This window comes from Mobula birostris, chromosome 3 (genome assembly GCF_030028105.1).
Source record: "Mobula birostris isolate sMobBir1 chromosome 3, sMobBir1.hap1, whole genome shotgun sequence".
NCBI classification, from domain to species: domain Eukaryota; kingdom Metazoa; phylum Chordata; class Chondrichthyes; order Myliobatiformes; family Myliobatidae; genus Mobula; species Mobula birostris.
This window is the reverse complement of record NC_092372.1, coordinates 120,222,988-120,250,684: the sequence shown is the minus strand read 5'-3', so window position 1 is coordinate 120,250,684 and position 27,697 is coordinate 120,222,988. Positions and strand designations below refer to the sequence as shown.

The following is a 27,697-nucleotide window of genomic DNA, read 5'->3' as shown; positions in this document are numbered from 1 at the left end:
ATTCTATTTGTTAACTTCCTGCTCACTGGGTTACCTCTCTGCAGCATAGGGCATATTGTTCTGAACTGACTTCGGAGGCAGATTATCACCGTCACTCATTCACTGACTTGGACCTTCAGCAACCTGAAAGACACCAGAAGGGCCACAACGGCATCAGGAATACTGTACCTGATGTGGACATGATAATATCCATGAAATAATATTTTTAATCTTTTTTACCATTTGCAACAAACTTTCAAATACAAGCTGAAAGGCTGAAAAGTCACATTGATTAACCAATCCTCCATCGAATGGAACTCCTAGTGCAACATAGGCGAGAGGTTTGTATTTTCAAATTTGCAATATCTGAGAAAAACGGAAAAAACACGAAAACGCAAAGCGCCTTTCCTGCGTCTCCAAACAGGGAGACTGGCTCCGGTGGGGAACAATGGACAGCTCCGCGGACCAATCAGGCGGTGAATCTGAGGACAGGTGGAACGGAAGGCACCAATGAGGCTTTACGGAGGCGGGACTAGTCGGCCGGTGCTGTACCGGGGTGTCTGTGCTGCGGTTGGGGTTTGTCCGATTTCTGACCGTTCGTTTCGGTTTCAGGACTGGGCCCATGGCGGTCAGCAGCGCGCTAACGGTGCTGTACCTGCTGATAGTGTTGGCGGTGACTGAATCCTCCAAGGTAAGGCCGAGTGGGCAGGCGCATCTCCTGAATCATGTCACCCATTGGTGCTGAGGCTATTTATAAGCGAGATCAGCAAAGCTATCCCAGTAATAACAGCACTGGGGGGATTTATGAAATTATCACAGGGCTCTAGCTTATTATGTATGGATCATGTTCTTGTGTGGCTGTATTTCTATGTTCCATTGTTTATGTTTATATAACACCCAACAGGCTCTTTGGCCCCACCGACTCAGATGTCTTTCCAAGCTAGTCCTTTAAGAGCGCACTTGGCTTTAAACCTTTACTATCCGTGTAAAATACATTATTGTACCTGCCTCAGTCATTTCCTCTGGCAGCTAGTTCCACATACTTATTCCCCTTTGTTGGGGGGAGGATGCCCCTCACGATCCTATTAAATCTTTCTCCTCTCACCTTTAAACTTCGCTCTCGATTGTTTGATTCACCAATCCAGGGAAAAGCACATTCACACTGTCTGTGACCCACATGATCTAAAAACACCTCTGTAAGGCCACATCTCGGTCTCCTCTGCTCCAAGGGAAAGAATTGTTAATTGGCTCCTCTCTATTGACCCTTTGAGAGAGCAGGTACTGGGCATCTCCTATATCTTATCCTCATAGCCACTAAGTTCTGTAATGTCATTGGGTTTGCTAACTGCAAAGTTCTAAACTCAAACGAAAACCTATCTGATAGAAATAGCCATGAGCACCCTCACTAATAGGAGGCTATACTGTAGCTACCTAATCCTCAAGGACTGGTTCACTTCCCTGTTTGTCCTCCATGGTGAGGTTAGCTGCCAATACCCATGATTTGATTGGTGGGTCACCTCTCCCTATCAAGTAGAAAATACTTCTAACTAACAAAGTAGTTTAAACACAGCTTATTTATTTTCAGTGATACACATTTAAATTTAAACAACATTCTTAATACACATTTAAAACTCTGAGAATTTCTATCTTATAAATGTCCAGATACCAGACCATTTCTGAAAACAAAGGATTTTTGAAACACAGGTATAGTTCCTATAAGCTAAAAAGACATTCCCATAAGCCACAGGTGAACCAGTTCTTAGTCTCAGAATCGAAGGCAGAGGAATGGATTCTGATTCTAATTCTGTCATACTTCTGGATGTTCCTGAATCATTCCTAATGAGGTTGAATTACTTTCTAAATTTATACTGTCTTTTTATCACACAAATATGATATTTTTTTCGGATGCTTTTTAACACAAGTGGTCTGAAAGCTTCTTGGATTCCCAGATTCCCACAATGAATGATTCCAATAGTACACAAACCTTACAGCTTATTAATCAATCAACTATTGATATGCTGAGTGATATTATCCATCTCGTCTGCAAGCTTTCTTGAACTAAACAATTTGGCCAGCATTGTCTGTTTTGAAACAAGCCCAAGTAAATAACTTATTTTCTTGTACTGCACCTCGTAAGCAGTTAGACCAGGAGCTGGAAGCTAGCAGTCTGCTCTATAGACAGTGCTTGTTTGCAAAACTGCATTTTAAACTTCAAACTGATTACTGCTTTCCATTTACATTTTAAGAATTGAAAACTGGTCCCCATTTACGACCAGAAGATGAACAATGAATATTGGTTGGAAGTTTAATTTATTCAAAAACTATGCTGTGATCTTGAGAAGTTCATAGATCCTGTGTTTAGAAAGTCAAACCTGGCAAAAAAAAATCAAGAGGAGGCCATATTGGGCTAAGACAGTGAATATCCATCACAATTTCTCATCTGTACAAAGATCTTTTGAATTTATCCACTTTTCCCCATCTTTTCATGAAGAATATTCAAGATTAACAACACTGTGTGAAAGAAATTCTTTTTCCTTTAATGATGTTTTTGTTACCTCTGATTGCTGACCCTTTTGCCAAAGGGTCAAGAATTTCCTCTTTTAAATATTATCATTATCCATAAGAAGTCTCAAATAGGTCATATCAACCTCCTCTGCTCCAAGTCAAATAACTGTGTCATTACTAGTTGTTCATCAGAACTGAAGACCCTCATGTTGGGAAGATCCTAGTCTCAGACATTTGTTTTTTTCCTTGTATTTTGGTGCCCCACATTTTCCAGATTTCTGCTGTTGTGACCTAAGCAATGATATCTAAAATTGCAGTAAGTTTCTTCTGCTTTTATATTCTAAGGGCAATCTGGATAGCCACTATGCTTCTTTCACCATCTTGCTGTGGCATTTTTAACCATTTATGAATATGTTCATCCAGCTTACCTTTTAAAATGGTTGCCATTATGTGCTGTCTTTATATATACACATACAGTGCCTATATAAAGTATTCACCTCCCCATGGAAATTTTCATGTTTTATCATTTTACAACATTGAATAACAGTGGATTTAATTTGGCTTTTTTGACATTGATCAACAGAAAAAAACTCTTTCGTGTCAGTGAAAACATCTCTCCAAAAATGATTGATTGCATAAATATATATTCGCCCCCTTTAATATGACACACTAAATCATCACTGGTGCAGCCAGCTGATTTTAGAAGTCACATAATTAGTTAAATGGAGATCTGTTTTTGGAGACCTCTGTGCAGTCAAGGTATTTCAATTGATTGTGGTAAAAATACAACTATATCTGGAAGGTCCAACAGCTGGTGAGTCAGTATCCTGGCAAAAACTACACCATGAAGACAAAAGAACATTCCAAGCAACTCCATGAAAAGGTTATTGAAAAGCACGAGTCAGGAGATGGATACAAGAAAATTTCCAAGTCCCTGAATATCCTTTGGAGTACAGTTCAGTCAATCATCAAGTAATGGAAAGAATTTGGCACAGCTGTAAATCTGCTTAGAGCAGGCCGAACTCAAAAAAGAGTGACCATGCAAGAAGGGGATTAGTGAGGGAGGCCGCCAAGAGACCAATGACAACTCTGGAGGAGCTACAAGCTTCAGTGGCTGAGATGGGAGAGACTGTGCATACAACAACTGATGTCTGGGTGTTTCACCAGTTGCAGCTTTTTGCGAGAGTGGTAAAAAGAAAATCCATTGTTTGAAAAAAAACCTCACATGAACTCTTGGCTAGAGTTTGCCAGAAGGCATGTGGGAGACTCTGAAGTCAGCTGGAAGAAGGTTCTATAGTCTGATGAAACCAAAATTGAGCTTTTTGGCCATCAGACCAAATGCAACGTTTGCATTAGCCAAGTATTGCACATCATCAAGAACAGACCATCCCAACCGTGAAGCACGGTGGTGGCTGCATCATGCTGTGGGGATGCTTCACTGCAGCAGGTCCTGGAAGGCTTGCGAATGTAGAGAGTAAAATGAATGCAGTAAAATACAGGGAAATCCTGGAGGAAAACCTGATGTAGTCTGCACAAGAACTGCAACTTGGGAGAATTATTTTCCAGCAATATAAAGTCTCCAAGCATAAAGTCAAAACTACACAGGAATGTCTTAAAAACAGCAAGTTAATGTCCTGGAGTGGCCAAGTCAGAGTCCAGATCTCAATCCATTTGAGAATTTGTTGGCTGGACATGAAAAGGGCTGTTCACTCACAATCCCCATACAATCTGACAGAGCTTGAGCAATTTTGTAAAGAATGGGGAATAATTCCAGTGTCCAGATGTGAAAAACTGATAGAGACCCATCCACAAGACATGAGGCTGTAATTGCTGCCAAAGGTGCATCTACTAAATACTTACATGAAAGGGGTGAGTACTTATGCAATCAATTATGTTGTGTTCTATATTTGTAATTAATTTAGATCACTTTGTAATGATGTTTTCCCTTTGACATGAAAGAGTCTTTTTCTGTTGACCAGTGTCAAAAAAGCCAAGTTAAATCCACTGTGATTTCAATGTTATAAAACAATAAAACATGTAAACTTCCAAGGGAGGTGAATACTCGCTATAGGCACTGTAGATATTCCAGAAGGGCTGGTGGCAGGGTAGAGATACATCTCTTCCAGTGAAGGTTGTCAGGCACTTCTTCCCTCCGCTACCCTGCAGATCACCCTTGGGCAAGATGTAGCACCTGCTTAGCCCCCTGATCAGGGTCACGTGAATTCATGGGAGCAGCTGGTGGATGGTCGTATGAGCAGCTGGTGCACATCACAAGTCCTGGTTATGCGACCACTGACGCCAGGCAGACAATCTCTGAAGAATATTGATAATGGCTGCGGTCACCTGCCTTGTAAAGACACTGTCCAGAAAAAGGCAATGGCAAACCACATCTGTAGAAAAATTTGTCAAGTGCAATCATGGTCATGGAAAGACTATGGTCACCCAAGTCACACATGAGGAACTCCAGAAGGGTGTTATTTCACACGACTCTGGATTGAATTCCATCTCTCTGTATGGTGATTAATGGCCAGCATGGACATGATGAGCTGGAGGTCACATTTCTGTACTGTATGCTTTTGACTCTGACTCACATGCACTTATTATACCAGCATGTACCTGGTTCATTCTGAAGTGTAGTTAATGCTTATAATCACAAAGTTACAAATTATAAATCATCATCAAACTCCTTGCTGGAAATAGCTGACTCTGTGACCTCTAGACTCTCCATCTGATGGCAGAGTGCTGGGAGGGGAATCTCTCTGCGTCTACTTCTGGGAAGATGGCGGTGTGTTCGATCGCAGTGGCTTCTACAGGTCAACCAAAGGTCTTGTTGTCCTTTTTAATTTGCTTACTTGGGCCCTTAGTATAGGTCATCAATGACTTCCCATCGCCATGGTCATTTGAAGTCGATGGAGTTCATCACTGCTTCTGCGATCACTGTACATCTTCACCAGAGCCCTGTTGGCCGGCCTTACACATTTCCACCTCTCACGATGGGGTTGGGTGTTGGGAGGTCTTTTAAAGGTACTTTTATGATTGGAAGACCCTGCCGGGCATTAAGAACTTAAAGTACTGTAGGCCTAATTCCATATACGAGTTGCTTGTTGGAAGAAAATCTGAAGGAGCTGGACTTGGTGTAGATCATGCTGCTGCTGTTACGTCAGAGGGGCATCAGAGGAGTCCGTGTGCAGTCCAACAGTGAGAGATTATCTTAATTGCTTTCCTTCTGATCATAAGGTGCTCCTGGACATTGTTAATGTGGAATGCTGCGTGTCTGATTCACTGATTTATTGGCAGACAGTGGTGGAGCTGCATGGCCTCAGTAGTAGTGAGGACTTGGCCCCAAGCTGTGGTGTCGCATGTTTATAGCCATCCAGGAGAGAGGCGATAGAGTCAGTGCGCTCCACCAGAGGTGGTGTAGTGCCGCTATCCACACGCCCCCCCCCCCCCCCCCCATGTCTGCTGTGTAAAGGGCAAGTTGTATTGTGGTTGATTGCAGATTTCTGCAACATTCATGGACTCCGGGTCTTGAGCTACATATTTTTTGTGTGACTGTATTTTACTGTTGTCCTATGGGTGCCATATGTGCCTTGTGTTGTGTATGACTGTTGATACTGTGTTTTGTACCTTGCCCTCAGAGGAATGCTGTTTAATTTGGCTGTATTCATGTATGGTTGAATATCTGAGGAGATACAGCATGAAGCAGGGCATTCGGCCCACCTGGTCAGCATCAACCATCAAGCTCCCCCTTGCTCTCCCCATGTCACAGTCCCTGCTTTATTGCAACCCTCTGAGGCAGGGGTTTGCAACCTCTTTTTATGCCATGGACCAATAATGTTAAGCAAGGAGTCCACGGACCCCAGTTTGGGAACCCTAGCTCGAAGGCAACTAATTTCTTCCATGGCTCATCAAAGACCTATTTACAAGCAGCAAAAATTCTTTTAATCCACTTAGACCAGGGGTTCCCAACCTGGGGTCCATGGACCCCTTGATTAATTGGAAGGGTCCATGGCATATAAACAGTTGGGAGCTCCTGATTTAGACAAACTTATTATTTACTTTATGATTGTTACCCTATTTGAATTGTTTAACTCTTTGTAAATGAACCCCATTTTACAATGATGATTCATGTCCTTTGAAAGATAGATATCTTCTGCTTTCCCGGTCAAAGCTGTTAACTTTACATCAGACTTAATTTTCCATCCGCTCTATTGGACGTAACTAATTGACTGATGGTATTTGAGAACAGGCATTGTGCTGCTCAATTCTTATTCCTCACAAAAGTCAGCGGAAATACTCCAGTCAAGGGCTTTTGACCTGAAACGTAAACTCTGTTTCTCATTCTGTACATGTTGCCTGATCTGCTGTATTTCTAGCATCTTTGGGTTTTTTTAAATTTCACATTTAATATGTCTTCAGTTTTTTTACATTTTTCAGTGTGATCCAATTATTATCTCATTGTTATTATGAAATAAATTATCTGCCATATTTTCTTGTGTTATACTTTAAAAAAATGTCTGGAAAGTGTTGCAGCTTGATGTGAGATGTGCTATTTATATTCAATTTCCTATCCAGTCACCCTCTGTCTGGCTCTACTTTATCTATAAGCTGATAAGCACATGGACAGCTGAGCGAACACCAATCGAGAGGACTGATGTCTTTTTTATTTTCATTTTAATTTGATTTCATTTTTAAATGTATCCAAGCAGGAACAATATCCTTGTGGGCAGGTTTGTTAGAACTGTTCAGGAGGGTTTAAACTAGTTTGGCAAGGGGTTGGGAACTGGAGTGATAGGGTTGAGGATGGGTAGTTGATTTACAAACAGAGGCAGTGTGTAGTGAGACTGCTGGCAAGGACAGGCAGATGGTAGGGCAAAATTGCAGTCAACGGGATGAGATGCAGTGTACAAAGCGGACAAAATTGAAAAGGGTGATGAATACAGGACTGAAAGTGTTCTGTTTGAATGCACACAGTATACAGAGTAAGGTAAATGAACCTGTAGCAGTTACAGATTGACATGTATGATGTTGTGGGCATCACTGAATCGTGGCTGAAAGAAGATTATAGTTAAGGAGCTTAAGGTCCAAGGATATAGAATGTATCAAATTAACAAGCAGGTAGGCAGAGGGGGTAGGATGGCTCTGTTGGCAAAAAATGAAATCAAATCATTAGAAAGAAGTGACATAGAATTGGAATTGGGAGATGTAGAATCGTTGTGGATGGAGCTAAGAAATTGCAAGGGTTAAAAGACCCTGATAGGAGTTATATACAGACCTCCAAGCAGTAGCTTGGACAAGTTATAATGGGAGATAGAAAGCGCATCTCAAAAGAGCAATGTTACAATAGTCATGCAGGATTTTAATATGCAGGTAGATTGTCAGATTCATGTTGGAGCTCAAGAGGGGGAAGTTATAGAGTACCTATGAGATGGCATTTTAGGGAAGCCCATGGTTGAACCAACTAGGGGATCAGCTATTCTGATTTGGGTGTTATGCAAAGAACTAGAATTGATTAGAGAGCTTAAGGTGAAGGAAGGTCTAAGGATCAGTGATCATGATATCATCGAATACACCCTGCAATTTGAGAAGGAGAAGCTAAAGTCTGATGTGTCAGTACATGTGATTACTAAATATGATGCATGATTCCGAATGGATTCAAGTTTGTCAGTAATGCTGTTGATCCTAAAGGTGACAACAAGCTCTGCTGTCAACATGTGTGCATTTAAACATGGCAATTGAAAATATTGGTGTTGGTGATGCCTTCCGCTTTCACACATCAAGGTAATAAAGCCTTCAGCAGAATCAGTCCACACACAATCAGAAGTGAGCTTCAATCTGTTGTGCACTATTCCACCTGTAAAAAAAAATCACCAAAAATATTAAGCCTTGTCAAATGAAGTATACTTGAGTTTTTAATAGTATGCTGAGAATTATAGATTTGTTAGAGAACAACAGGGGGCTACTCAACCCAGCAAGGTGGTGTTGACTTTTGAATGTCTCTTCTATCGGTTATTCACCCAGTATATATCTGATTTCCTTCTGAAGGCTCTGATTAATTCTGCTTTCACATCCCTCTTACTCATTTGGATACCAACCACACGCAGAAAAAACATTTCCCTGGATATATAACTCGCTTCTTCTTTTGATAGCTGGTCTCTAAAGGACAATCTTTTTCTGTGCCACTCTGTTAGCATAATTACATGCTATGCAATCCCACCTTCTTCCTTCCTTTTTTTATTGAACCTTGTATTCTGGAATATTAAGTGCCCACTTCTGCCTTTTTTTTTGAGCCATGGTTGTCGGGTGACACAATGGTTCAATTAGTAGAACTGTTGTCGACAGTCCCTAGAGTTTACGGATCAGTGAGCGGTAGTTCTTTGTGGGTGAAACACCTTGTTAATGAGAGAGGTCAGAGGAGAATAGTAATACTGGTTCAAGCTGACAGGAAGGCAACAGTAACTGAAATAGCCGCATGTTACAACTGTGGTGTGCAGAAGAGCATCTCTGAACGCACAGCACGTCGCACCTTGAAGTGGATGGGCTACAGCAGCAGAAAACTGCACCGAGTTCCACTCCTGTGCTTAATAAAGTGACAACTGAGGGTAATCTCACGCAGCTGGTTGTACTTGCAGAGGACCATGTACTGTTCAGGTATACGTCCATTCTAAACCCTCAACAATTTTTCAGTTTCAAGTTTAATCTTTATGTGGATTAAATTAATGTAACGCTTCCGGAGGACACTTCAATCTGGATAACTGCTCACTCAACTGAATGACATTGTTACTGCTGGGTACTGATTGAAGCTATATGGAAAATAACTGATTTCAAATCACATTGGAAAGCAATAAATGCACGTCACAGAGCACAGTGATCTTTGTGATCACGTGTGCATTCGTGAGCCTTGTCCCTTTGCTGCAGACCAGTAAAACTGACTTCACTCTGTTCTGCATGATAGAAAATTCTTTGCAACTTCAAGCAGATGACTGTCTGCCTTGGGCATTGCTGAGGTTGTAAATCCCAAGACTTCCTATCAAGCACTGTGCTCTAAATAGTTCTGTCATAGGACAAATACATGCTTGGTTGCCTTAGGCTGAAACATCAGAGAGATGTGTATTTATTATTTCTTTTGTTTATTAAGAGTTACAGCAGGGAATAGCCCCTTCCAGCCCAGCCAGCCACACCACCAGCAACCCACCTATTGGGTTGGAGGAACAACACCTTATATTCCGTCTGGGTGGCCTCCAACCTGATGGCATGAACATTGACTTCTCTAACTTCCGCTAATGCCCCACCTCCCCCTCCTACCCCATCCGTTATTTATTTATTTATATACACACATTCTTTTTCTCTCTCTCCTTTTTCTTCCTCTGTCTCTCTCCTTGCCCATCCTCTGGGTTTTTCTCCCCCTTCCCCCTTTTCTTTCTCCCTAGGCCTCCTGTCTCATGATCCTCTGATATCCCTTTTGCCTATCACCTGTCCAGCTCTTGGCTCCATCCCTCCCCCTCCTGTCTTCTCCTATCATTTTGGATCTCCCCCTCCCCCTCCCACTTTCAAATCTTTTACTACCTCTTCTTTCAGTTAGTCCTGACGAAGGGTCTCGGCCTGAAACGTCAACTGTACCTCTTCCTGTAGATGCTGCCTGGCCTGCTGCGTTCACCAGCAACTTTTATGTGTGTTGCTTGAAATTCCAGCATCTGCAGATTTCCTCGTGTCCACCTATGTAACCCTGGCCTAATCACAGACCAAGGTACAATGACCAGTCAACCTACTAACTGGTACATCTTTGGACTGTGGGAGGAAACCCAAGCACCCAGGGGAAACCCATGTGCTCACAGGGTGAACATACAAACTCCTTACAGACGGCGTCAGAATTGAACTCCAAAGTCCAGAATGCCCTGGGCTGTAATAGCATTGCGCTGACTGCTACGCTACCATGGTACCCTTAGGCTATGAGCTGTAAGCTTAAATTGTGTAGGCAGTCTAGTCAAGATTTTGTTTCTTGAAAATAGATTAAGGGGTTCTCAAATTGAGGTGCTCAGTGCTTTCAGTAGTCTTAAGGTTTGTTAGCTTAATAGTTAAATTATTGGACTATTAAGCCAGAGACTTGGAGACTGGAAAAATCTGGAATTTTAGTTCAAATCCCATCATACACATGGGAGTTAAGTTTTAGATTGAGTTTATTGTCATACGCTCAAGTACGATGAGGTGTAGCTACACTGGAAAACTTGCACAGGGTTGTAGATTCAGAAAATACACAGACAATATAGAATTTAGTTTAAAAATTTGTAATGAGAAGGCTTTTAGTAATATTACAGTTATCCTTTGAGAAAGAGAATCTATTGTCCTTATCTGGACTGGCCCATGTGTTTGATGTTTGTCCCCCAAAATGGCCAAGCAACTCACTCAGTTGGCAAGAAGGCAGTTTATCGTTGCTTTCTCCAGACAAAGGGATGTGCAATAAATTTTTGCCCACATCCGGTTAATGAATAACATAAAAGATAGTGAATGATCTGTTCGGGTACACAATGATAAATTACTTCCTCAGGTGAAAGTCTAGAGTTGCAAATTTAAAAATTAAAGCCAGGGCATTCAGACGTGATGTCAGAAAGTTGGCCATCACGCAAAGCATAGCTGAAACAGAAACCATTTCCATAAAAAGCTGCAGATATTTGATCATTTCAACCTTTCAGCACCGAAACTGATACAGTGTAGGTTTGTTTTTGCCTGTCTATTATGCCTTATGGGGAAGATGGAGATTTAAGCCAGCCATGAAAGAGCGTAATTATAAAACTGGAACATAGTGCAGGACGTCACAATTTCTCACATTAGTACCAGAGTGCAGTGTTAAATAGGAGCCGACACATAGTTAACAAATTAATATTACTGAAGAGTAAACAGACCAGGAAATTATAGAATCAAGGTGTTTCACTACATAATGCCAATATTTTATAGATCCATAAATAAGAACTCTGATGAAAGAGCAGCCTGAAACATGTCCTCTTTCTCTTAGTACAAATACTCTCCACTCCTGCGAGGCATTTCCACCGCATTCTGTTGTAGAAGATCTGCAGTGATTTTGTTTCATGGTAGATATGAACTGAACTGTTGTGTTCTCAGTCAGAATCCCAGCTTGCCTGGGAAATGCAGAATGACAGGCACACTGTCTGCACTGTGGGCAATCTGCAAAGTTTGTGAGCTACATGTGCATTTGTGGGAGCAGTGCAACAGCATACCAAGGATGGAATGTATGTGGGTGTGGTAGGAAAAGGGATCCATGAGTTGGCACTGAGGCTAGCTCTGTGACTCAGGAGGAGGAGGGAAAAGAAGAGTACAGTAGTAACAGGGGATTCCACAGGTAGAGATATAGATGGAAGATTCTGTAGGGGTGAAAGAGACACCCGGATGGAAATTGCCTCCCAGGTGCCAGGGTCAGGGATGTATTCACGGCATTCTGAAGGGGGAGGCTGAGCAGCTGTATAGTTGTACCAATGACACAGTTAGGAAAAGGGAGGAGGTCCTGGGGAGAGAAAATGGGGATTTAGGTAGAAAGGTGAAAATCAGGCCCACAAGGGTAGTGATCTCCTGATTGCTGACTGTGTGGGTAAGAACAGGATGATTTGGCAGATGAATGCATAATGAAGGAATTGGTGCAGGGGGCAGGGTTTCAGATTTCTGGAACTTTGGAAAGTATGACCTGTACAAAAAGGGATGGGTTCCACCTGAACCTGAGGGGACCAACATCCTTGCGGGCAGGCTTGTAGAGCTGTTGGGGAAGATTTAAATTAATTTGACAGGGAAATGGGAACTGGAGTGAGAGGCCTGAGGATAGATAAGTTGGTATACAAGTAGATATGGTGTGTAGCGAGACTGTGAGGAACTACAGGCAGATGACGGGGCAAAATTGCATTCTGGGATGAGTTGAAGTGTAACTTGGGGGCAAAATCACAAAGGGGTGATGAATACAGGACTGAAGGTGTTGTATTTGAATACGTGCAGTATACGGAGCACAGTTAGAAATTGTCAGGTATGAAGTTGTAGGCATCGCTGAGTCCTAGCTGAAAGAAGATGATAGTTGGGAGTTTAAATCCAAGGATACACATAGTGCCATAGAGGGAGTACAAAAAAGGTTCACCAGATTGATTCCTGGGATGGCAGGACTTTCGTATGAAGAAAGACTGGATGAACTAGGCTTGTACTCGTTGGAATTTAGAAGATTGAGGGGGGATCTGATTGAAACGTATAAAATCCTAAAGGGATTGGACAGGCTAGATGCAGGAAGATTGTTCCCGATGTTGGGGAAGTCCAGAACGAGGGGTCACAGTTTGAGGATAAAGAAGAAGCCTTTTAGGACTGAGATTAGGAAAAACTTCTTCACACAGAGAGTGGTGAATCTGTGGAATTCTCTGCCACAGGAAACAGTTGAGGCCAATTCATTGGCTATATTTAAGAGGGAGTTAGATATGGCCTTTGTGGCTATGGGGATTGGGGGTATGGAGGGAAGGCTGGTGCAGGGTTCTGAGTTGGATGATCAGCCATGATCATAATAAATGGCGGTGCAGGCTCGAAGGGCTGAATGGCCTACTCCTGCACCTATTTCCTATGTTTCTATGATAGCTGGGTAGGTTTGGGGGTGGGATGGCTCTGATGGTAAAAAAAAAATGAAATCGAATCATTAGAAAGATGTGACATAGGATCGTAAGATGTAGAATTCTTGTGGGTTGATTTATGCAATTGCAAGGGTAAAAAGATCCTGATGAGAGTTATATACAGGCTTCCAAACAGAAGCCAGGACATAGGATACAAATGACCAAGGGGAGATAGAAGATGCATGTCAAAAGGACAATGTTATGATACTCATGGGGGATTTCAATGTGCAGGTAGATTGGGAATGTCAGGTTGTTGCTGGATCCCAAGAGATGAAATTTGTAAAATGCCTATGAAATGGCTTTTTAGAGCAGCTTGTGGTTGAGCCCACTGTGGGAATGGTAATTCTGGATTGGGTGTTGTGCAATGAATCAAATTTGATTAGGTGTCCTTAAAGGTAAATGAACCCTTAGGAGGCAGTAATCATAATATGATAGAATTCATCCTGCAATTTTACAGTTAGATCTATCAGTATCATAGTGGAGTAAAGGGAATTACAGAGGCATGAGAGTAGCTAGCCAAAATTGATTGGAAGGGGACACTACTAGGGATGATGGCGGAACAGCAATGGCTAGTGTGTCTGGGAGCAATTTGAAAGGAGTAGGATAGATACATCTTAAAGGAGGAGGATGAGTCAACAGTGGCTGATAGGTAAAGAGTAAAAGAGAGGTGAGAGTGAATATTGGACCAATAGAAAATGGCACTGGAGAAGTAGTAATTGGGGCAAAGAAATGGCAGACAAACTTAATAAATATTTTATGCCAGTCTTCACTAGCAGTATGCCAGAAATTCAAGGGTATGAGGGGGCAGAAGTGAGTGTAGTTGCTATTACCAAGGGGAAGAAACTTGGGAAGCTGAAAAGTCGTGAAGTAGTTATGTCACCTGGACTAGACGGACTCTATCCAGGATTCTGAAAGAGGTAGCTGAAGAGACTGCGGAGGTATTGGTAGCAATTTTTCAAGAATCACTAGCAGTGTTCCCTTTACCTTTTTTCACACAGGTCTGCAGACCTCTATTTCTAGCAGGAAATTTTTTACTTGGTCTGCACTTTATATTAACATTATATAAAAGAAAATTCCAACTGTGCAGCAACAAGGACTATGTACACGGAAGCATTTCAGTTACCGTGCGGCCGCACACCTCCGCATCTTAGGTGGAGTAGTGATCACTGGGTTATGGAATGGTTCCAGAAGGCTGGAAAATTAAGAAGGAAGGGAGGCAGAAGAAAGGAAATTATAGGCCAATTAGTCTGTCTTCAGTGATTGGGAAGATGTTGGAGTCTATTATTAAAGATGAGCTTTCAGGGTACTTGAAGGCACATGATATATTAGGCCAAAGTCAGCATGGTTTCCTGATGGGGAAATTTGCTTGACAAATCTATTGGCATTCTTTGAGGAAATAACAAGCAGGATAGACAAAGGAAAGTCAGTGGATGTTGTGTACTTGGATTGTTGGATTGTACTTGCCTTTGACAAGATGCACATGAGCCTGCTTAACAAGATAAGAGCCCATGGTATTACAGGAACAATACCAGTTTGGACAGATTATTACCTGACTGGAAGGAGACAAAGAGTGGAAATGAAGGGGGCTGCCAGTGAATAGTTCTGATCCATAGGGGTCAAATTAGGGACGACTACTTTTCACGTTCTGTGGCTGTGTTCGCGGACGATGTGAAGATAGGTAGAGGAGCAGGTATTGTTAAGGAAACGGAGTCTGCAGAAGGATTTAGACAGATTGGGAGATTGGCAAAGAAGTGGCAGATAGAATACAGTGTAGGGAAGTGTATGGTCACACACTTTGATAGAAGGAATAAAGGTGCAGACAATTTTCTAAACTGGGAGAAAATTGAAAAATCAGAGCTGCAAAGGAGTCCTTGTGCAGGATTCCCTAAAGGTTGACTTGCAGGTTGAGTCTGTAGTGAGGAAGGCAAATGCGATGTCGACATGCATTTCAAGAGGACGAGAATATAAAAGCAAGTATGTAATGCTGAGGCTTTATAAGGGATTGGTCAGATGGCACTTGGAATATTGTGAGCAGTTTTTGGGCCCCTTATTGACAAAAAGATGTGCTGACATTGGGGAAGGCCCAGAGGAGGTTCACGAGAATGATTCTGGGAATGAAAGGGTTTACATATGAGGAGCATTTGATGGCTCTGGGCCTGTAGTTGCTGGAGTATAGAAGAATGAGGGTAATTTCATTGAAACCTACTGACTGTTGAAAGGCCTAGATATAGTAGATGTGGAGAGGATGTTTCCTTAGTGGAAGAGTCTAGTACCAGAGGGCACAGCCGCAGAATAGAGGGCAGTCCATTTAGAACAGAGATAAAGAGGAATTTCTTTAGCCGCAGGGTAGTGAATCTGTGGAATTCATTGCCATGAATGGCTGTGGAGGCAAAGTCATTGGGTATATTTAAAGCGGACATTGATAAGTTTTTGATTAGTCAGGCCGTCAAAGGTTAGGGGAGAATGCAGGAAAATGGGGTTGAGGGGGATAATGAATCAGCCATGATGGAATGGCAGAACAGACTTGATGGGCTGAATGGCCTAATTCTATTTCTATATCTTATATTCTTATGGACTAAAATATACACATTTTTATGCTCCAATGCTAAAGATGGAACCTTTACTGCAAAGTCTTAAAACCAAGATCCCACTTCAATAAAATGAACTGCTCTTAATTAATCTAAATTGAACAGTTCCCATGTATGTAATAAAAATCGAAATTGCTGAAAGTGCTTCACACATTATTTATGTAATGCCATCCTGAAGTGATCATGGTCTTTAGTTACACGGTTTAATTTCCAGAACTTAATACTGATAATATTTTTTCCTACACATTTTCCAGTTTCTGGAGCCTAGCTTTATTGTAAGACACAAGTAGAGGGAGATTTTTTTTCTCATGATTTGGAATTATCCCAGGCTTCCTCCCATGATCTCCATCACAGAAGCTGGTTTTCAACCAATTGCAGTAACACTGTGTGATATTAGGAAGCAGCTGAGAGCACTGACAACAGCATAGTCTATGGGACGAGACATCACCCAGAGTGCTTGAGAACGAGCTTCACCTTCACCTTTGCAGCCTGAGTACATTTGCAACACTTGCATTTCTCTGACAATGTAGAAAATTGCCCATGTATGTTCTCAAAGATTGAGACAATCCAGTGTGGCAAGTTAAAACCTAGTCAGCTTACTCATAGTCATCAGCACATTGATGGACGGTGTTGGCAACATGCCATCAAGAGGCACTTGCTCTCCAATAACCTACTCAAAAATGCCCAGTTACAGACCCCACAACCAGGGAAGGGACTTACAGTATGCACATATAATAGGAATTACTCATCAGCTTGTTCTTGAATGCAGCCGCTGTGCATTCTGTAAATTCGGTGCTGTGGTTGATGCGAACTGTGTTACAGGTATTAACCCTCAACAGGAATGATCATTTCAGCACAGAACAAATCTGTATGAGCTGACCAATATCTTTAATGGTTCAGTTAATGGTAAGCATGTGAGTTTACAAAACCAAGTATCTGTGTGCACACCCACTAGCTTTTGCTGACCCTCCTTGAACAGTCAAATAATAGAAAAGGTAATACTCAGGAAAATGTAATCTCCATGCATCCGCTGTGGGGTCATCCACTTCTGCAATGGGTGGTCTCCAGAGATGTTGCTGCCTGTCCTCCCACAATTCTCCATTCTTACCCATTTCTTTATCAAATCAATCTATCATGTTTTGATTTCATTGGTTCAGACTCATCTGACTGATGTGTGTCAGCTTCTCGGAGGATCTGGCCCAAGGCAACAAGCAGTATGTTTGTGTCTCAAGTAACTTTTCTTTATTCTTTCCAACTCAGATGGTTTCAAACCAGCTTAACAAGACTAGACAAACATGGCTACTTCAGTTCACAGGCTGTTATTATTTCCACAAGCCCGCCATTTTTACATAAGCAAACAGCTTCTTATTTGGAAATAGTCCAAAGTTTCGCAGATTATCAGCAGGAATCTCATTGTGTCCACTTTCAGTTGTTCTGATTAAGATATCCCTGAGTAAGAACCAGTTCACTGATCCTTCACAAAATGGTGGCTACAGGAACCGTCCCACAAAAATGGCACCCTCCATTCCTCTGTCCACGTTGCAAGAATAACAACATTTGCTTTGTCTGCTTCCACTGCCTTTGCCGCATTCTTGTTCACTGATTTGCAGATAACTTTCTTTCTGGCCAATAGTAGACTAACTTCCCCATAAGATGAAGTGACCAAGAGTATTGCATAGCATCGAGCAAATACTTTTAAATTTTGTAAATTTTTACAAGCTTTGATTTTGGTCTTCATCGTTGTACTTCTGCGTCATTTTTTGTAGTATAGTTACTGTGCATATTACTGTTTAATATTATTATGTCCTATTCTAGAGTATTAACTATAAGGAATGAAGAATGTATACCAATAGTATTTTAGCAGTGTTGGAAGGTGCTTATTATTTCAATCTGTTTTTGTAGAGTTCTGCAGATGTGAGGTGCAAGTGTATCTGTCCTCCATATAGGAACCTGACTGGCCACATTTACAACAAGAATATCTCCCAGAAAGATTGGTAAGACTAGTCCTAACATCTCAGTAACATTGTATGCCTAACATTAGCAGGCTTATAAATAGTGGAATTTCAAAATTTTCAATGCTTTCGGAAATGATTAAGTGAAGTTATGTTCTGTTCAAAGATTTTCCACTATTTTCTGTGTACTTCCAGCAATTCAATTTTTCCAGAAAGTAAAGAAGGATACTTAAAAATAAATTCAAAGGGAAAAAGAGGGGACACAAAAACAGTTGACAAGTTTAAGAAAAGTTACGTTGTTGACATGTTAAGGAAGGAGACTAACCAGCGAAAGAGTAGGGCCCACATTGACCAAAGCAACAATCTATGCTTGGGAGCCAAATGATGTAGGTATGATCATAAATCAATACTTCTCATCTTTATTTACTGAGAAGCAGGACATTATAGTTAGAGAAAACAAGGGGGAGGAGGTGTAGAGGTGAAATTTTTGAACTTGCTGTCATTAAAAACGAGGACATAGTACATGTCGTAATGGGTACATAGGTGGATAAATCTGCATGGTAAGATGAAATGTATCTTAAAGGGCCGGGTGGGGGGGGGTGGAATTTCAGGGACCCTGAAAGTGATTTTTAAATCTCCACAGGCCTCAGGTGAGGTGCCACATTACTGGAGGTTAGCAAATGTGGTTCATTATTTATGTAAGGTAGCAGAGTCAGAGTGGTCAAAGGAGGTGTAAGGCACTCCTTCCCTCTGCTAGCCTGCTTGGGCAAGGTGTAGCATCTGCTCAGCCCCCAGTCAGGGTCACCATGGTCATATGAGCAGCTGGTATATATCACAGGTCCTGGTTATGTGACCACTGATGCCAGGCAGAAAATCTCTGAAGAATATTGATAATGGCTGGGGTCACCTGTAACGTAAGGACATTACCTAGAAGAAGGCAATAGCAAACCAGTTCTGTAGAAAAAAAAATTGGGAAAGACAATCGTGGTCATGGAAAGACCAAGATCGCCTACGTCATACGACAGGGCACATAATGAATGAGCAAGCAGAATAAGCGAGACAGTTCAGTTCAGTGAGTTTAACATAACTGCAGAGAAGAAAGATCAAAAATGGTCACCATGGGTTTATTAAAAAGAGATCCTGTCTGACCAGCTTAGTTTAATTTTTTAAACATATTGATGAGAATAGTGCTGGTGATGTCAACTCTATAGACTTGGGGTCTGTGACCCAGACTTGTATTGGATCCAGGGCAACTTGGGAAGTTGAATCCCAAATTGGCTTTATAATGGAAGACCGAGGTGATGGGGGGGGGGGTGGTGGGTATGTTTTTTTTTGGCTGCAAGCCTGTGACTAGTAGTGTACCATAGGGATGGTATAAAAACACAGAAAACCTACAGCACAATACAGTCCCTTCGGCTCACAAAGCTGTGCTGAACATGTCCCTTCCTTAGAAAGGTACTCAATAGCTATGTATGATTTGTGGTATGATCAGTAAGTTTGAACATGACCCAAAAGCTAGCAGTGTTGTTGATAGCGAGGGACTTGTCTTAGGTTACAGGAGGAAATGGATCAATTGGTAAGATGGGCAGAGCAATGTCAGATGAAATTTAGTCCTGATATATGTGAAGTGATGTCTTTTAGAAAGATTAGGATATATACAACGAATGACGATGAGCTCCCTCCTTGAATTGTTTCAGGGTCAACAGTCCCTTTTTCACATTTTGATGACAAAGAGCAGCCTGATTAGAGAATGGTGGGATAAAGGTGGTAATCTGTCCCTGGCCCAGGCAGTCGTCCCCACAAGCTTCAAGATCGCCACCATCGTGCCAGTGCCGAAGCATTCCACTGCCACGGGCCTGAATGACTTGCGCCCAGTTGCACTCACCCCCATTGTTGCAAAGTGCTTTGAGAGACTGGTTCTATCACATCTGAAATCCTGTCTGCCCACTACCCTGGACCCCCATCAATTTGCCTATCACACCCACAGGTCAACAGAGGATGCCATCTCCGTGGCACTTCACTCTGCCCTGACGCACCTGGACAGCCCCAACTCTTACGTCAGAATGCTGTTCGTTGACTTTAGTTCGACATTCAATACTGTGATCCCCTCCAAGCTGATCGCCAAGCTTCGCCATCTTGGTATCAGCTCATCCCTCTGCAATGGGACCTTGGACTTTCTGACTGATAGACCCCAATGAGTTAAGTTAGACAACCTCTCCTCCTCCACTCTCACTCTGAACACCGGCGTGCCTCAAGGCTGTGGGCTGAGCTCTCTTCTGTACTCCCTTTTCACCTATGACTCTGTTCCTGTACATGGTTCTAACTCCATAATCAAGTTTGCAGACGACACCACGGTGGTTGGCCTGATCAGAGGGGATGACAAGACGGCCTACAGGGTCGAAGTCCAGCACTGGCCGCATGGTGTGCCAACGACAACCTGCCCCTTAACACCCAGAAGACCAAGGAGATCATTGTGGACAATCGGCACCCAATTGCCCACCATTGAGAACATCTACCATAAACGCTGCCCGGGCAGGGTGAAAAGCATTCTCAAGGATGCATCTCACCCTAACCATGGACTTTTTACTCTCCTCCCATCTGGTAGGCGCTACAGGAGCCTCTGTTCCCGCACCAGCAGGCACAGGAAGAGCTTCTTCCCTGAGGCTGTGACACTGCTGAACCCCTCATCACAGCGCTAAGCAGTATTGCATCCGTATTGTACTGTCTCAGTAGTTTTATATTTGTGTGCTGTAGCACTTTTTTTATTCGCAGTTATTTTGTAAATAACACTATTCTTTGCATTTTTGGTCAGATGCTAAATGCATTTCATTGGCTTTGTATCTGTACTCGGCACAATGACAATAAAGTTGAATCTAATCTAATATATGGATTGTTGTACTCATTGTGGGTTGGGCTTCATGCTGGCAGAGGTGAGCTTCTTATTGGATATTGTTCTCCCACATTCTAAAGACTTCCCGGTTGGTAGGTTAATTGTCATTGTAAATTGTACCGTGACTGAAGAGTCTTTAGTATGAGCAATGTGCTGAGAAAATCAGCCAATAAGTTCAGAGCTCTGCAGTCCTGCCACCAGTGGTGTTACACCTTAGTCAAGTGTTGAAATCTTATCACAAAATCTACGGACGCTGGAAATCCAAACAGTAGGCACACAAAATGCTGGAGGAACTCAGCAGGCCAGACGCAGAATCTATGGAAAAAGTAAATAGTGGATGTTTTGGGCTGACACTCTTCATCTTATCACCTTCGGCCAATTAGATTCACTGTTATGAAGAATGCCTGAGCACACTCGATACAGAAAAGGCTATGGGCCACAACGTGGTACAGCTTGTGCTCTGTTCAGTTTTAGTTATGCTTCTAATCAAAATGTTCCAGTACAGCTCCAACCAAGTAAATCCAAAGATGCTGCAAATTTGAAATAAAACAGAAAATGCTTAACAGGTTAGGCAGAATATGTGGAAAGAGAAAAGTAGCTGCTGTTTGAGATCTAAAACTCTTTGTCATGTCTGATACTCTGATGTGTGGCGGCACGGTAGTGCAGTGGTTGGCACAACACTCTACAGTACCAGCAACCCGAGTTCAATTCCCACCGCTGCCTGTATGTTCTCCCTGTGACCATGTGGTTTCCTTCCATGTTCCAAAGATGTCTCTGTTGGTGGGTTAATTGATCATTGTAAGTTGTCCCCTGACCGGGTTAGGGTTAAATCGGAGGTTGCTGGGCGGTGCAGCTTGAAGGACTGGAAGGGCCTATTCTGTGCTGTATCTCAAAAAATAAATAAATGAAGAGTCTTTGACGTGAACCATTAACTGTTTTGTTTTTCACACATGTTGCCCGACTTTAGAATCAGGTTTAATATCACCGGCATACAGTATGTCGTGAAGTTTGTTGACTTTGCAGCAGCAGTGCAATGCAGTACATACCTGTCATATTAACGAAAAGAAATGTGAATTGCTGTAAGTTTATATGTATATGTTTTTTAATGGTTAAATAAGTAGTTCAAATATAGAAATAGAAAAGTAGTGAGGTAGTTTTCTTGGGTTCAATGCCCATTCAGAAATAGGATAGCAGAGGGGAAGAAGCTGTTCCTGAATCATTGAGTGTGTGCCTTCAGGCTCCTGTACCTCCTACCTGATGGTAGCAATGAGAACAAGGCATGACCTGCTTTTCTTTCAATGAAAGGTAGAATATTGTTCAGTTTTAGCTTGTCCATAAACATAAACTATTCCAGGCAATTCCTGCTACCTATCAGCTACCTCCATATCATCCATTCTCAGTCTACAAATGTCTCTTGCCTCCAATAACTCACGTATAGAAGAACATTTGGTGCTGTGCTCTGATCCCTCAGCTTCAGATGGTCATGGGACTGACTTTCAGATGTGAGTTGTAAGTCAGTGCTCTTGTTAACAAGACAATGCTGACTGGATGTGTCATCAAGAAGTCCTAGTAAATTTGAAGTCAAAAGTAATACACTTCACTTGATGGTGTTATGCTTAACACAAAGGAGAATTGTTGGAATTGTTTTAGTTTAATTCATTAAAACATTAATGAGGTTAAAAGAACTGTCCTTATTATATATCGAAGTGGGAGCTGCACATCTTTCCTTTCTTGCTTTCTTATGCAAATTCACTTTTTTTGTAATAAAAGTGAATAAAAAGTAATTACAGTGAATAAAAAGTGCTGGCTCTTTTTGAGCAGAAAATGGCTGACTGTTTTTCGGCATTGAGTATTTCTCCCATCGCTTCAGGTATTGGTGCTGTAAGATATTTAAAATGGAGCAGAATTTGCTCCATATCCCCAGGGCATGGCATTTCATGTAAGCCAGAAACATTCAGATTTTAAGTACTATACACAAAAGTGGAAGCAATATCCATTATTGATTAACATCACTGAATAATGCCGCCAAATGTTATACAATTGAACTATTGATAAGCGTTTTTATAAATCATATATTGCATTTTCACTATAGACGTCAGAAGAGCCTCACCACTGGGGGCAGGGGGGGGCAATCTTTGGTAATGCTTATTTACTTCTACCAAAAACCAAATGTCTGCTTAATAACAATATTGTAAATTGCAGTGCACTTTAGTTATTGTGCTGTTTTTCTATAAACACTAACTGGGCACTGCTCTCATTTTTCCTTCTGTTTCCCATTCAACTCTCGTTCCTATGGTAATATTACCTCACCCCCCCCCCCATCACTTCCTCCATAACTCACTGCTTTACTGATCCTCTTCTCCACTTCATCCATTCTATCTGCTGCTCTCTGATCTGATTGACTCTTCCCCTCTAACACTTTCTGAGCGTGATTTGACTCCATGTATAGCTCCATGGAAGTCTGACTACTAACATGGTTTAAAATTTACCTGTGGTGCACTAATGTTCCATAACACCTGTGACAAAGGCCTGTCACTGACTACGGATGGCACACGGCGCACTCGGTAAGACACTCATCCCCTGAAGTAATAGTGACTGGGTCTGAAACAGAGTTGCTCTATGGAGCTGTCTCATACAGAGGCAGCAGCAACCTGCACAGGTGTGCTGATGGTGGAGGATACCATCTTTAATTGGATAATTGAGTTAATTAGCTTTTGGTTGGTCTTTGGGGAGGGGCTTAGCAGTTAGAAGCCTCAGGTTACCAAGGCTTTGGAGTTAGTTTTTCCTTGGTGTTTAGTCTGAGGGTGGCTATCTCTCTGTCCCTCCTCTCCCTCCTCTCCCTGTAAATAAATGTACCTCAATTTATTTTTGTGACTCAAGCCATCTGGTTATTTTTCGTAAACAATTGACCCACAGTTTTTTGTGACAGCACCATAAGACACAGGAATAGAATTAGGCCATTCGGCCCATCGAATCTTCTCTGCCATTTCATAATAGATGATCCACTTCCCTCTGAACCCCAATCTCCTGTCTTCTCCCCGTAATCTTTAATGCCATGGCTAACTGAGAATCTATCAGCTTCCACCTTAAATCCACCCCGTGACCTGGCCTCCACAGCTGCCTGTGGCAATGAATTCCACAGATCCACCACATTCTGGCTAAAGAAATTCCTCCTCATCTCCATTCTAAATGGATGTCACTGTATTCTGAGGCTGTGCCCTCTGCTCCTAGACTCCCCTACCACAGGAAACATTCTCTCCTCATCCACTCTATCTAGACCTTTCCCCATTTGATGAGATTTCCCCCCTCATTCTTCTAAATTCCAGCGAGTAAAGACCTAGAGCCATCAATCACTCCTCATAAGATAAGCCTTTCATTCCCAGAATCATTCTTGTGAAACCCCTCTGAACTCACTCCAATGTTAGCACGTCTTAAGGGATGTGCTAATAGGTTTTAGAAATCAAGAGAGTTCAAGAATATTGAAGGAATTTCAGGTGCTGATGTTGCCTGTCAAGCTGAAATACAAATTTTTGGAGATTGTGCCTTTAAGTATAGGTATGTTGTTGAAATGCACACTTAAAAATGGGCCTACTGATTCATCTCGTGTTTCAAAAGCAACCTGATTTATATCCAGGTAGAGGCTTCTCCATAACTTACAGATGGAACTAAGTAGATTCATGAACAGCAATTTTTTTTGAACATCTGGTAATTGCCCCCCTCCCCTTCACCATTCCCCATTCCCGTTTCCCCTCTCACCTTATCTCTTACCTGCCCATCATCACCTCCTTCACTTCCTTCCATGGTCTTCCACCCTCTCCTATCAGATTCCCCCTTCTCCAGCCCTTTATCTCTTCCACTAGTCAACTTCCCAGCTCTTTACTTCACCCCTTCCCCTTTCCCAGTTTCACCTCTCACCTACCACTTTGTACTTCTTCCTCCCCTCCCATCACACCTTCTTACTCTGACTTCTTGTCTTGTTCCCCAGTCCTGATGAAGGGTCTCAGCCTGAAACATTGACTTTACTCTTTTCCATAAATGCTGTCTGGCCTGCTGAGTTCCTCCAGCATTTTGTGTGTGTTACTTGGATTTCCAACATCTTTAGATTTAATTGTGTTTCTAAATAGATTCATTGATGTCACTCTCTGCAAAGATAGATTTAAAGGCTGTCCAATGTTAGCCAGATTAACCCATTTGTTTTTTTAAAAAAAAAGATTAGTTGACAGAGAGAAGTTGAATTAAAGATGTGCTAGGCTTTTAAAGATGGCAGTTTGTGATGTTGCTTTGAGGTACTTGTCCGTGTTGTTAAAGTAAGTGGTTCATCTGTATAACATGAGGACATGGGCAGATATCAGCCTTACCTTGCTAGGTATGTACGTTAATTGTATCGGAAATTCTAATGTAGATTTCCATTTTTTATAAATTGATTCTTATCCCACTGTTGATTCATGCACTACAAACTGTAATATGTCAGTATCCATGATTTTTATACATTTATACTCTTCATTTTTTTCTTCCTTAAGCTTTGAGGGGTTATGGAGACTTTGAAGTATCTGATTGAAGATTGTCTTTGTCATTTCCTTCAGGTTCAGCCATTGTAACTTCACATTGCATCAATAATTTCTGTTCTATTGTCTTGAAAACTACTTGGCATTAGCAAAAGTAGCTGGATTTTAGAAATTGTGTAAGTATAAACCATCTGCTGGCAAGGGCCTGCTCTTTATTATAACTTAATATTATTATGACAATAAATTTATGGTGCAAAAGGGGAATAGTGAGGTAGTGTTGATGGACCCTTCAGAAATCTGATGGCAGAAGGGAAGAATATGTTCGTAAAACATTGACTGTGGGTCTTCAGGCTCTAGTACCTCCTAATGAGAAGAGGACATGTCTTGGATGGTGAGGGTCCTTAATGGATGGTGAATGCCACTTTCTTGAAGCATGCCTTTTGAAGATGTCTTCAATAGTGAGGAGGCTTGTGCCCACAATGGAGCTGGCTGAGTTGACAATCCTCTGTCCATTGGCACCTTCATACCAAAACGATGATTCAACTAGTCAGAATGTAGTCCACGGTACATCACCCATGGTCTCCCCTACTCCCACACATCTACCTTCCCCTCACCTGGCTTCGCCAATCACCTTCCAGCTTGTACTCCTTCCCCCCCACCATCCCCACCCCCACCTTCTTATTCTGGCTTTTCCCAATTTTTTTCAGTCCTGCTGAAGGATCTCAACCTGAAACATCGACTCTTCACTCATTTCTAAAGATGCTGCCTGACCTGCTGAGTTCCTCCAGCATTTTGTATGTGTTGCTTCAGAAATTCGCTAGTCTTTGGTGACATACCAAATATCCTTAAACTCCTAATGAAGTTTTGTCTTCAAAGTCAAAGTACATTTATTATCAAAGTGTGTGAGCAGTATACAACCCTAAGATTCGTCTTCCCACACATAGCCACGAAACAACGAACCCGTTTCAATGAAAGCATCAACATCCAATGCACAAAAAGAAGAACACATCTTGCAAACAGCAAGAAATGAGTGAAAAACACAGAATATCAAACATCAAACCACAGAGTCATTGAAACAGTCTAGGAATGTTCAGTTCAGTGCAGTTCAGCATTGCGTCATTCGTTGACTGCAGGCCGCAGAGGCAGTCCATCCCGAGCAAAATCACACAAAATATCAATAAAAAAGGAGTAACCAGAAAGCAGAAACACATCATAACATGAACTGCGGAGTCCAATCCACAAACCGCGTTGATTAAACCTTGTCCAAAGCCGGCACCATGGCACCTTCCGCAGGCAGCAGGGACGGAAAGAGAGACCGGTCACACGCAGGCATCAGTATGGAAGGCCATGGATTGATCCTCTGAGATTTCAAGCAAAGGGACTTGAAGCTGTTCACCCTTTACACTGTTGATGCTGTTGTTTCTCAGCGAATATTCAACCAGTACATAGCAGGGAGGTCACAGATTTGGTCGCTGCTCTGCAACTAGTTAGCTGATGAGGTGATACTATACCTTTGAATTGGGGAAAGGAAAATCAATCAAGTTGTCTACACATAGTTACTGATTACTGTCTCTAGCTGGAAATAACATGAGACAGATGAATCCATGGTCAGTTTACTGACTATTTAGTTGTCAAAATGCACCTTAAGTCTCCAAAGAAAACTATGATGACCATCTTCCTAGTATGAACCATTTGATATCATCATATATACCAGTTACAGTACTTGGTTGTGTATTATATTCATCCTTAATTTAGACAAATAACCAAGGCATGAAGATGTTTACCCTGAACATTCAATCAAGCTGCATAAAATGCGCTACAGAAATAACTGTAACTTGACCTTTTTCAAGTGAAGTACCTCAGACGGCTGCTGAAGTAAATCAGACAGATAGTGTTTACGTTACATCAGACATGGAAACGTCTTTGAAAAACAAATTAAAAGGGTCTTTTACAGTCTTGTATTTGTTTGCATTTAATTGATGTTTTTACTTTTTAAAAAATAAAGTTCCTTGCGTGTGGTCCTACAGGCAATGTTCACCCTGTGCACCCACGGGAGAAAAGGCGGGCAGTAGTGAGATGTGATTCATTGGTTAGGGGAGCGAACAGGAGGTTCTGTGGACAAGAACGAGATTCCCAGATGGTATGTTGCCTCCCAGGTGCCAGGGTCAGGGATACCTCAGACTGAGTCCATAACATTCTTAAGGGAGAGTGTTAGCAGCCAGAGGTCAGGGTCCAAAGCAGTAGCAATAACATGGGCTTGAAGGGTGATAAGTTCCTGCAAAGTCAGTTCAGAGGGTTAGGAAATGAGTTAATGGACTGGACAGAACCTTCAGGGTGGTGATCTTAGGTTTGCTACCCATGCTGTGGGCTAGTGAGACTAGAAGTAGGAAGATAATGCAGTTTAACATGTGGCTAAGGTGGTGCAGGAAGAAGTTCTTCAGATTTTTGCATTATCGGGCTCTTTCAGGGGAGGCAAGACCTGAAACAGGACTGTTTGCACCTGCACTGGAGCGAGACCAATATCCTTACAGGAAGATTTGTTGGTGCTGCTCCAGGGGGTGAGGTTTAAACTAGAATTACAGAGGGTTGGGAACTGGAGAGCCAGAGCAGCCAATGGAATGGTTGTGAGGAA

The 27,697-nt window shown here is 42.0% G+C and overlaps 1 protein-coding gene across 1 annotated transcript in view; it reads left to right on the top strand.

Moving 5' to 3' along the window:
• Positions 1-506: 506 nt before the first annotated feature.
• tmem9 (transmembrane protein 9) overlaps positions 507-27,697 on the top strand; it is a 122,704-nt gene continuing 95,513 nt past the window's right edge. The window contains exons 1-2 of the mRNA XM_072251945.1: positions 507-670; positions 17,621-17,712. Coding sequence (XP_072108046.1) covers positions 602-670; positions 17,621-17,712 — 161 coding nt within the window. The 5' untranslated portion in view covers positions 507-601. The remainder of the gene's footprint in view (positions 671-17,620; positions 17,713-27,697) is intronic.